Genomic DNA, 11,068 nt, shown 5'->3' with positions numbered 1-11,068 from the left:
CCAGAAAGGATGGATTTGCCATTGACTCAGGTGGGAAAGACAGTGAAAGAAGCAGCGTTTCTTTGGTGGGGAGAGGGTGGTTAGGAGCCTGCTTTTGGACATTTGAAGTTTGAGATACCTATAAGCTCTCCAAGTGGAGACATTAAGTAGGCAGTTGGATATACTAATCTGGATTTCAGAGGAGAGGTGGGGCTGAATTTGTTTTTTTTTATTTTAATCATTCACTTTTTTTTTTTTTTTTTTTTTTTTTTTGAGACGGAGCCTCACTCAGTCGCTCAGGCTGGAGTGCAGTGGGGCGATCTCACCTTCCGGGTTCACGCCATTCTCCTGCCTCAGCCTCCCGGAGTAACTGGGACTATAGGTGCCCGCCACCACGCCCGGCTAATTTTTTTGTATTTTTAGTGGAGACGGGGTTTCACCGTGTTAGCCAGGATGGTCTCGATCTCCTGACCTCGTGATCCACCCGCCTCGGCCTCCCAAAGTGCTGGGATTACAGGTGTGAGCCACCGCGCCCGGCCTCATTCAACTTAATTTTTAAAAATCAGCTCCTACATAAGCTCTCCCCCCAAAAATCCCTCCCCCCGTGCCAAATAGATGTTGAACTCCTTGAGATCAAGGATTTTGTTTTATTCGGGCTTCTTGTGGGGAGGTGGGATAGGGTAGATGGATACGTTGGGGGTGGGGATGGGGAAGTACCAAAGACATACCAAAGACCTGGCACTAGTTTAGACACTGTATGGATATAAACACCTGCTTACGACACCCTCTGGATTGCTAGTCTCCTGAGTCAATTGTGCTGCACGTTCAGACCCGGCCTGGTCCCCTGCAGGTCCCTGTCCCAGGCAAGCCTCAGCCCACAGGTTCGGCCTGGTTCGGCCCCTCCTGGCTCGGGCTCTCCCCTCTCGGCCCCGCCCATATCGGACCCTGGCCCCTCCTCTTTCTGGCTCCCCCGGATGCTCCTGGTAAAGACTCAGTCCCTCTGGGATCTTGTAACGGTTCTAACTGCTGGGTGCGGGTGGAGCTGCGGGGTGAGTCCTCGGCTCGGGATCCGTTTCTCTTTGTTCCCCAGGACCCGCTCTCGCCCCTGCGCTCAGGACCCCCTCCCACAGAGTCCGCCTCCTCTTCCCCGCGTTCCCAGCCCCCCTCCTTTGCCCCTTCTTAACGTCTTCCCCTACCCGCATCCTGACCGTCATTTGCCTTGCCTGCTCCTTGGCTTTCTGTCTTCACGACCTCCTTAGCCTGTGGGCGAAGACGTCATGGGACTGGGGCTTTGCTGCCTCTGAGTGACGACCTGTTAACCCGTTTTTCAGGCGATCGCCAGCTGGAGTGCAGATTTCCTGCTGTGACTGAGGTTCAGAGTGAGCTCTGTGGGTGTGTCAGTTTGCCTTTTCAGGTGATTGCACGTGTGTGTGCCAGTCTCTCCGTGTATGGGTGGCTATGATTAGGGTGAGCCTCGGACTGGAACTCAAGTCTAAGTTCATTCACTGCTTCAGCAGGCACTCTTCCATGAAACCTCATCAGAAGATCGGGCTCTCTTCCCTTGCCTTGCCTCCTAAATCCCCTAGGCCAGGTGAGGGGGACAGGGTATTGGGAGGTAAGAAGGAACTCTTCTGCCAGGAGGGCTCTCACCTCTTTCTTAGGCCTGCTCCTTACCAGAGTCTTTGGGGAAGCAGTAGGGAGGGCCTGAGGGTCTCAGGAAAGGCTCTCTGCTGGTCTGGCTCTGCTCTGTAGCTCCATCTATTTCCCTGTCCCAGGTCTTTTCTTCCTCCTAACCCCATTGACTCTGACCATCCCCTGCCCAGAACCTGAGGTCCCTTCTCTGGCCCCTCTCCTGGGCTGGCCCATACAGGTGAGGCCCGGCATCTGGCATCCTGGAACTGGCAGTTGGAGCCTGAGCTGTGGGCAAGGTCACTTCGGCAGCAGTTGAATGCCCAGCTCCTCATGGTCCCAGAGGAGAAGAGGGTAGGTTTGTCTTCTGATGAGACATCATCTGATGCCCTTAAGTCTTGGCACTCCATATGTGTCTTGGACAGCAAAGAAGAGCCCTTGGCCTGTCAGCAGAAACAGAGGCAGTTAGTGAAGCCAGCGACTGAGTCAGAGCAGCCCACAGTGCTGGAACTCCTGCTAGCTGAGCTCCGAACTCTGTTCTCAGCTGTGTTGCAGGACAGTAGCCCTGCAGCTTGGCGCTATCTGCATGCAGTACTGGGTCTGCTGCCTCCATATCGTGAGTTGCTAGTTGGCCACCTTGATTTGCTGCCCTTCCTGGAGCAGCTGTACTGCTGGGCACCCTGGGTCCAAACCCACCTCCATCTGGACCTGCTAGGTGCCATTAACCAGGCTTTTCCTCCAGACAGCTCTTTGTTAGACAGTGCTTCCCATGCTGACTGCTGTCCCCAGAAGCAGAGGCTCCATCACAGGCCCCCATGCCCAGCTTGCCCTTTTGTGCAGGCCCGGTGGAGTAGGCAGCAAGTAAAGGAGGAGCTGGCCACCTGGCTGCGACCATTGACACTACCCGAGCTACAGCGCTGCCTGGGCATTGTTGGTGCTCAGGTGGCCCTAGAAGAGGCTGTGTGGCTGGATGGACTTAGTCTCCTTCCCTTGGCACTGGCAACGGACATCCCTGTACAGTATGAAAGCAGTGACACTGACAATGCAGAGGAGGAGCCTGTTGGAAGAAAAGAGACCAGGTAAGTGAGGGACTCAGTCTAGGGCTTTGAGCAGAGGAGAAAAAGGAGCTGTTTTATGGGTGCCTGTAGGGTCACTTGGAAATTTAGATCCAGCTCTCTGTTGATCATAGGGGATTAACCCAACTCCACACAAAGCTAGTGTGAGGCTACTTTCCTCTTCCTTTTTCTCTGCAAAATAAACCCAGTGGTGTTAGTGTTAATCCCCATGGAGAAATACAGAAATTAATGAAAATCAGAAGTCAGCTATGAGGCAGCCAAAGCTTTAGAATAACAGCTTCACTTTTCAGTTTCCAGGCTTCTTTCTTAGATGATGCCAGAAGTCTCCTTAATTCTTTTTCTGTAATTCATTCATAATCACTTAACATTGCCCAGGCCTACCGTGAGTTGATTCCTGGATGCTGGGTCTTTCCCTCAAGGTACCCCTAGGGAATGCATGTCTGACTGTCCTTACCACATGTATGTGAGTTAAAACAGCTCCAAGGCAGAGTGGAGTTGGCAGCACTACTGGATAGAATTTCATTTTGACCCTTCCAGAGTCTTCTTGTCCTGCCAATGTGGGCACCCTGGCCCCTTGAGTGATATTTTTTTGTTTCTTTTTTTTTGAGATGGAGTCTCACTCTGTTGCCCAGGCTGGTGTGCAATGGTGTGGTCTCGGCTCACCACAACCTCCACCTCCCGGGTTCAAGTGATTCTCCTGCCTCAGCCTCCTGAGTAGCTGGGACTACAGGCATGTGCCACCATACTCAGCTAATTTTTGTATTTTTAGTAGAGACGGAGTTTCACTATGTTGGCCAGGCTGGTCTCAAATTCCTGACCTCATAATCCGCCCACCTCTGCCTCCCAAAGTGCTGGGATTACAGGCGTAAGTCACTGCGCCCAGCCCTGTTTTTTTCTTTTTAAAAATATCTGGCTGGCAGAGCTCTCTACAGGATTTCAGAATGCTTACAGAGACCTTCTCTTCTCAGCGTTCTTTAACTGTAGATTTTTTTTTTTTTTTTTTTTTTTTTTTGAAACAGTCTCACTCTGTCGCCCAGGCTAGAGTGCAGTGGCCTGATCTTGGCTCACTGCAACCTCTGCCTCACAGGTTCAAGTGATTCTTTTGCCTCAGCCTCCCGAGTAGCTGGGATTACAGGCTCATGCCACCATGCCCGGCTAATTTTTGTATTTTGGGTAGAGACAGTGTTTCGCCATGTTGGCCAGGCTAGGTTTCCAACTCCTGGTCTCAAGTGATCTGCCCACCTTGGCCTCCCAAAATGCTGGGATTACAGGCATAAGCCACCGCGCCCAAGAGAGTTCTTTAACTTTAGTCTTGGAATTCTTCTTGTCCTCTGACCTCATTTTCTAGACAATGCTTTGCAGCTGTCTGTGGCACATTTACTGTTTGGGAAGAAGGCTAGTTTTACCTTTAATTGAGCTTGACTTCCGCAGTTTTTGCTGTAAGTTTATGGCTGGGTGAAGTCTTTCCATTAAAGCCTAATGTTGGATAGATAGGTAGGCTCCTGGGGTGCTGATGGAAGGTGGCCAATGCCACAAATTTATGGTAGGCCTATCAGAATCTTTTCCTTTTTCAAAGAGCTGCCCTGTGCCCTGAGTACAAGTTTCGTTTCCTAGGGGAACTTAACTGAATTGGCATGGGCTGAGATGTTGGGAAGGGATCAAGTTCTTTGTCCTACCTTTGAACCTGGCAGTAAACCTCTAAGGTCTAGCTAATATGGCTTCATTTGCATTATGTTCTCCAGGAGTGGCTTCCCAGGCATTCATTCATTTAATAAGTGTTGGATAGCTACATTTATTAGGAACTGTAAGATTCTAGGGATACAGAAGTGAATGAGACAGACTCAATCCCTTCCCTTGAGGTATTACAGTTTAGTTAGGGAGAGATAGTTAAGTTGATAACAAGTAAAATATAATTACAAATTGTAATAAGTGCTATAAAACAAAAGAATACTGTCTTTTGCCTGGCTGCTCCTCTGGGGGTGGGGTGGGGGGAGAGAGAGAGAGAGAGAGAGAGAGAGAGAGAGAGAGAGAATGTGTGTGTAGTTAGGGGAAAGTACCTGTGGGAAGTGTTCAGGTCTAGATTAGATTAACAAAAACATTGTCGCAGGTTAGAAGGTGAAACAGAGTTTCAAGGAGGAGGGAGCAGTCAGTAGTATTACATGTTAAATGAGACAAGTAAGAAGAATGAAAATGTTCATTGGCTGTAGTAACAAGGAAGAGGTTAAGTTTTGTGGGGAGGAAGCTAGATTGTGGTGCATTGAGGAGTGAATGGAAGATGAAGTGGAAATCGCATTTTACAATTTTTTTGTGAAGCTTAGCTTGAAGGAAAAAGACAAATAGCAGGGCAGCAGCTTGAAAGAATTTTGGTGTCTGGGTAGGAATTTTTTTTTTTTTTTTTTTTTTTTTTTTAATGGAGAGATGTTGATAGCCCTTAACATGGTGCTTGAAAAGTAGGTGCTCAATAAATATTCATAGACTAAACGAATAGATTAAGGTAACAAGAAGAGTAGATTAAAAATAGGATCCAGAGCACTGATGGAGGAATCAATCTTACAGAGAAGAAAGGATACTTCTTCCTCTGAAATTGGGGGACAGATAAGTGTGTGGGAAGGCAACTGAAGTTGAGGGAATTGGCTAATGGCTAAAAACTTCAGCTTTCTCCAGACAGGGAAGGAGACAGAATGGGATGGAACTGGGAGCTCAGCAGGGCTTGCATGGGGTTAGGGATAGCAGTTTGAGAGGCCTGAAAGAGGTAGCTGCCTGAGGACTTGTGTGAAGACATCAGAGCAGAATGAGCCCACAACTGATTGGACACCAGGAACCTGTAGAGGAGCAAATGTCCTTGGTTTTGTGATCTTCTGAATATACCATATCATATAGGACTTTGCTGAGAAAATGAACCTATAAGAGCAATTATACCATTTAAGATGTCCTGATCTAACACAACAGTTCATCAAGGACATATTTATAAAGGTTATAAACCATATTGTTGATATGAATTCTAGAATAGGATTGCAGTGTTATCCCTGGGGAAATTTGTGTTGATCTAAGTTTGAGTCAGTTAATGATACTGGTATATTCTGACTGGCTAAGTCTAAGTTAAATCGTTCCTGAGTTTTTTTGTGTGCGCTCTCAGGTCACCCCGACTAAAAATTATTAGTCATTCCCTTTTGAGTTATTGGTAACTAATTTCCATACCAATTTTCTTGACCAGAATGCAGAAGAGTAAGAGGATGAGCGTATTGGTGCAGGCTTGAGGGGGCCACCATTAGATCTTGGCAGGAAAGGAAAGAATATGAAGCTAGAGGTTGGGTGATGGTGGGGGAAGAGCAGAAAATGTAACAGGCATGGAGATCATTCAGGGTTGGAAAGCACGTATAATGGAATCAAAGATAGACTATTAGATCTGAAAGGCTAAGAAGGTTGAGCTGGGAGGGGAAGTCCAGTACTGTGGACTTACGTAGCAATGAGTTGTGAAAATAAAGTCTTCCCATTATTTGTACACAGTATTACTTCCCATTATTTGTACACAGTGTAATACTGACTTCACGGTAATTACAATCAATCCAGAATGATTATTTGTTTATCAGAAAGGGAGAGTTTGCTCACACACATGTTTGTGTCAATATTGTTGCCTAACTGTGTTGCATAATACACTATATTTGCCCAGTATGTGGTATCTTTGAATATAGATGGTAGTCAGGCTCTGACAATGCCATGTCAGGTCTCCTCAGGCACCTGATCTAGCTCCTCCTTTCACTAGTCAACAGTGGCAAGGCCTCCCTCTAAGGTACTTGACCTTTTTGCTCTGCCTTTTCTCTCCTGACTTTTTGTCATACAGGTCTCAGCTTGACTATGAAGTTCCCAGGGAAAAGACCCTCCAAAAGAGCAGCATTGGCTTCTCACCTGAGACTTCCTTCCTGGGTAGCCAGGTGATGACTGCTCTGAAGACAGAGAGATACCTGAAGAAGATCCATTTCCTCTATCTCAATGTGGCTCCCAGCCGGTACTTTAGGTGAGAGCCTATGTCCAGGCCCCTTCTCCTCCCACTGCCTGGTTTCCTTCTGTGCTATCTTCCGCCTCCTCTTTCTCCGCGTGTGCACCCCTCTCCCTGTCCTTTCTCCACATACTCCTCCTCTGACTCCAGTGTCCCTCTCTCTTCCCTTCTCCTCAGCCTCCTCCTCCTTTCCACTCTCTACCTCCCCTTCACTCCCCTTTGCTTTTGCAGACTTTTGTCTTACACATCCTTTTCTCATATTTTGCTCTTCTTTATTCTATCCTAGAATGATAGAAACATTTGTTCATAGCCTCAGAAGTAAATTTTATGGTGATCTCTTCCAACTCCAATGGAAGAATCATGTGTTTGTTTAAATCTTTGCAGTGTCAGGAAAATTTTTTTCCAGGCATCTTGTTCCTTAGACTGAATCAAAGTCTGTGTTCTTTTAACTTCTACCTCCTGGTTCTAATTTATCTATGTGGCTGTAAAAACAGGTCTCTTCCTTCCCCATGACTCAAGAGGCATTTATTCACTTCCTCTCATTAGATCCAAATCACACCTACTTTTAAAAATTTATTCTTCTTGTTATTATTTTGAAGCAAGGGCTCACTCTGTCACCCAGGCTGGAGTGCAGTGGCGCAATCATGGCTCACTGCAGTCTCAATCTCTCTGGCTCAAGCAATCCTTTCACTCAGCCTCCTGAGTAGCTGGGATTATAGGCATGAGTCACCACACTCGGCCAGTTTTCTAAAATTTATTTTTTGTAGAATGAGGTCTCACTATGTTGTCAGGCTGGTCTGAAACTCCTGGGTTCAAGCCTCAGCCTCCCAAATTGCCAGAATTACAGGCATCAGCCACGATGCCCAGCTCAAATCTCACCTATTTTTAAAAGCCCTATTCAAGTCTATCTGCTCCCAGAAATAATTGTAGTAATTGCCTTTAACCAGGCTCTTCAATATATTAGGCACTGTGCTAATAAACTCATGACATGGGTTACCTAATCCTCATCTACCAGGTAGGTGCTATTATTATTTCGGTATATGAGATGAGTGGACTGATACATAAGAGAGGTTGAGTAATTTATCCAAAGCTACATAATAAGTGGTGTAACTAGGATTTAAACCTAGGACTATCTTAATTCAAAAGTTTATGCTCTTAAGCAGTATCTAATACAGTCTCCCAAAGAACCTTATTTCCTGCACACACTGATCTCTTGAACTTAGGTAGCACTAATGATCAATATCATTCATTCATTTACTGATCAATTCATTTAATAAATGTTCACTGAGAGCATCTGTCAGTTATTAACTGATTGTCTGTTGATTCTAATTCTCCTCCCTCTCTGCTTTGTGATACTGAGGCTGAGATTCTGCAAACTTTTTCTCTTTTTTCAGCTGGCCTCCTATTAGGTTTGATTAATGGAGAGTGCTAGGAGACTGGACAGCAAGATAAGAGGGGAAGGGACTTGCTGCTTCGTTTGCTTGCTCTTTCTGCCATCATCGCCTCAGCAATGGTCTTTCACCCTGGCATCAGCACTTTCTTTTTTCTTTTTTGAGAGAGAGCTTACTCTTGTTGCCCAGGCTGGAGTGCAATGGCACGATCTCAGCTCACAGCAACCTCTACCTCCCTGGTTCAAGCGATTCTCCTGCCTCGGCCTCTGAAGTAGCTGGGATTACAGTCATGTGCTACCACACCTGGCTAATTTTGTATTTTTAGTAGAGACAGGATTTCATCATGTTGGTCAGGCTGGTCTTGAATTCCTGACCTCAAGTGATCCACCCGCCTCAGCCTCTCAAAGTGCTGGGATTACAGGTGTGAGCCACTGTGCCTAGCCAAGCCAGCACTGTCTGAATCAGCCTTTTCATAACGCTGAGACGTACCAACACCAGCTGGTAGCCCCTTTCCTTCAGAGTTCTTTTTGTTGTTGTTGTTTTCTTTTTTTAGACAGTCTTGCTCTGTTGCCCCGGCTGGAGTGCAGTGGCAGGAACACAGCTTGCTGCAGCCTCCACCTTCTGGGCTCAAGTGATCCTCCCACCTCAGCCTCCCATGTGACTGGGACCACAGGTGCCCACCACCATGCCTGGCTAATTTTTAAATTTTTTGTAGATATGGGATCTCACTTTGTTGCTCAGGCTGGTCTCGAACTCCTGAGTTCAAGCTATCCTCCCTTCTCAGTCTCCCAAAGTGCTGGGATTACAGGCATGAGCCATTGCACCCAGCCGCATTCAGAGTTTTGAGTCTCAACTCTGCAAGGCCCCTCCTCCAATCTCATAGCTTCTAATAACCCGAACCTCTTCCATTTGTTCCTCTAGTTCTGGAGCTGTTTTTATTTATTTATTTATTTATTTATTTATTTATTTATTTTTTATTTATTTTTTTTTTTTAAATGGAGTCTCGCTCTGTCGCCTAGGCTGGAGTGCCATGGCGATCTTGGCTCACTTTAATCTCCACCTCCCAAGTTCAAGTGATTCTCCTGCCACAGCCTCCCAAGTAGCTGGGATTACAGGCACCTGCTAATATGCCTGGCTAATTTGTATATTTTTAGTAGAGTCAGGGTTTCACCATATTGGCCAAGCTGGTCTCAAACTCCTGGCTTCAAGTGATCCACCCACCTTGGCCTCCCAAAGTGCTGAGATTACAGGCATGACCCACCGCGCCTGGCTTCGACATCTTTTCAAAAACACATTCTCTTTATTAAATTCACTTTGTTGAAATGCCTAGTATGGTTTCTGTTTTACTGCCTGGACCGTGGCTAACACAGTATCTGGTATTATGAGTGGCCCCAGGAAACTAGCCTCTAATATAGGATCTTCTTTGATTTGGTAATGTCCTTGGCCTAAAACAGTATTGAATTCCTTGCTAATGGGAAATAGGATACTAGTAATCCATGACACATAGTGGCATCACAATTAATTAAATTATATCACTTGTGGTTGAATGTGATACACCTAGTGGCTGCTACACTTGACTGTCATGGCTGTAATGATAGTAATGGTGACAATGTGAGATGGAATGCCTACAAATCATAGTGGAGAGCTTACAGAAAGGAAATGACAAGCATAGGGCTTTAAACTATTAGCATCTTTTATAATCAAAGAAGCATCACGATCAAAGACAATTAGGCACATAAAGAGACAAGAAACTATTGACAAGAGAACTAAAAAGGCAATGGATGATTACAGGGCCAGGATCTGCCAAAGAAGGAAACCCATTGCAATGAGTTCAGCATTTGGTGCTGCTTTTCCCCAGACAGAGGCTCCTCTCAATTCCTCTCAATATAAAGGTAGTTAAATGTCAATTTTACTATACATTCCTGAGATACTGAAAAGAGGAGCCAAGCTTTCAACAGACTCAGGGAACTAAATGAGCAAAAGTTGTAGTTCAGGCCCCATACCAAGGAGGAGGTATATTTCTGGTTCCACTTTACTCATGTGTTGTAGCCATTTGGGGTCTCAACCTGAAGCCTGGGGGATTACATTTTTGGGTTCTCTGATGTGTTATACAGATATTATATTTCATGTATTATCCAGTTTCATATGTTATCCAGATAGTTGGCCTAGTTTTTCTAGTTGTTCTCAAGTGCGAATGTTGGTCCAAATTTCTAGTGCACCATCAATAGAAATAACTTTTTCACTTGTTTCATTTTATTTCTTTATTTGCTATGTAATAGGTTTTTTAAATGTGTTTGAATTTATCAAAATTTTAATTGCATTTTCTCCAGTGTTTGATTTACATTTAGGAATTTATTCCTTCACCTCCTTTATTCCTTGAGTCTTTGCTCAGCTGTCACTTCCCCACCCTTACCCACCCCATTTAAAATTACACTTCTCCCCTGGCACCGCCAATCTCCCTTTGCCTGCTCTTTTCCCCCCTCCCTGTTGTTAATGATGTTTATCATCTTCTCTAGTAGAATGAGAGCTCCATTGGGGAGGGGTTTGGGTTTGTTGTGTTTAATGATATATCTTCAGGGCTTAGAACAGTCTGGCATAGAGTAGATACTCAGTAATATTTGTTGAATGAATGAGTGAACTAATTGCCCAGATTAGGGAAAGATTTGGTGGGAGTAGATACTGAGTTTAGTACAGAACTTGGTGAGTTTCAGATGCAAGCAAGACGGAGTTTGAGATGTTGTGGAAGCAGCTGAATGTTTGGGTCTGGGACTCAGGAAGATACTAATTTCCCCCATCTGCTCTCTAGTATCATGTCATATGCCAGTTGATTCTGAGCCCTTCGAGGACAAGGACTATATAGAAGTCATCTTTATGTCCCCATCGCTGACCACAATACTTGAACAGAGGTACAACTTGATAAATGGTTTAACTAAGTTCCATAAAGGCAGGGAGTGAATTTTTCTTGAACACTGATGTATCCTCAGTGGCTTACACAC

General features: G+C 45.5%; 1 protein-coding gene across 27 annotated transcripts in view; it reads left to right on the top strand.

Moving 5' to 3' along the window:
* The first annotated feature begins 235 nt into the window (after positions 1-235).
* The window catches only part of LOC105488785 (dynein heavy chain domain 1), a 75,693-nt gene continuing 64,860 nt past the window's right edge, over positions 236-11,068 (top strand). For 6 of the 27 annotated variants that reach the window (XM_071075171.1, XM_071075170.1, XM_071075169.1 and 3 more), the window contains exons 1-3: positions 242-1,570; positions 1,850-2,687; positions 6,526-6,699. In XM_071075171.1, coding sequence (XP_070931272.1) covers positions 1,438-1,570; positions 1,850-2,687; positions 6,526-6,699 — 1,145 coding nt within the window. In that variant the 5' untranslated portion in view covers positions 242-1,437. Of the gene's footprint in view, positions 1,571-1,849; positions 2,688-6,525; positions 6,700-11,068 lie in introns of all 27 variants that reach the window. The other 21 variants (XR_011610881.1, XR_011610882.1, XM_071075174.1 and 18 more) reach the window with 12 other exon arrangements.

Source organism: Macaca nemestrina, chromosome 12 (assembly GCF_043159975.1).
Source record: "Macaca nemestrina isolate mMacNem1 chromosome 12, mMacNem.hap1, whole genome shotgun sequence".
In the NCBI taxonomy this organism is placed as follows: domain Eukaryota; kingdom Metazoa; phylum Chordata; class Mammalia; order Primates; family Cercopithecidae; genus Macaca; species Macaca nemestrina.
This window is presented reverse-complemented; position numbering and strand designations above follow the sequence as displayed.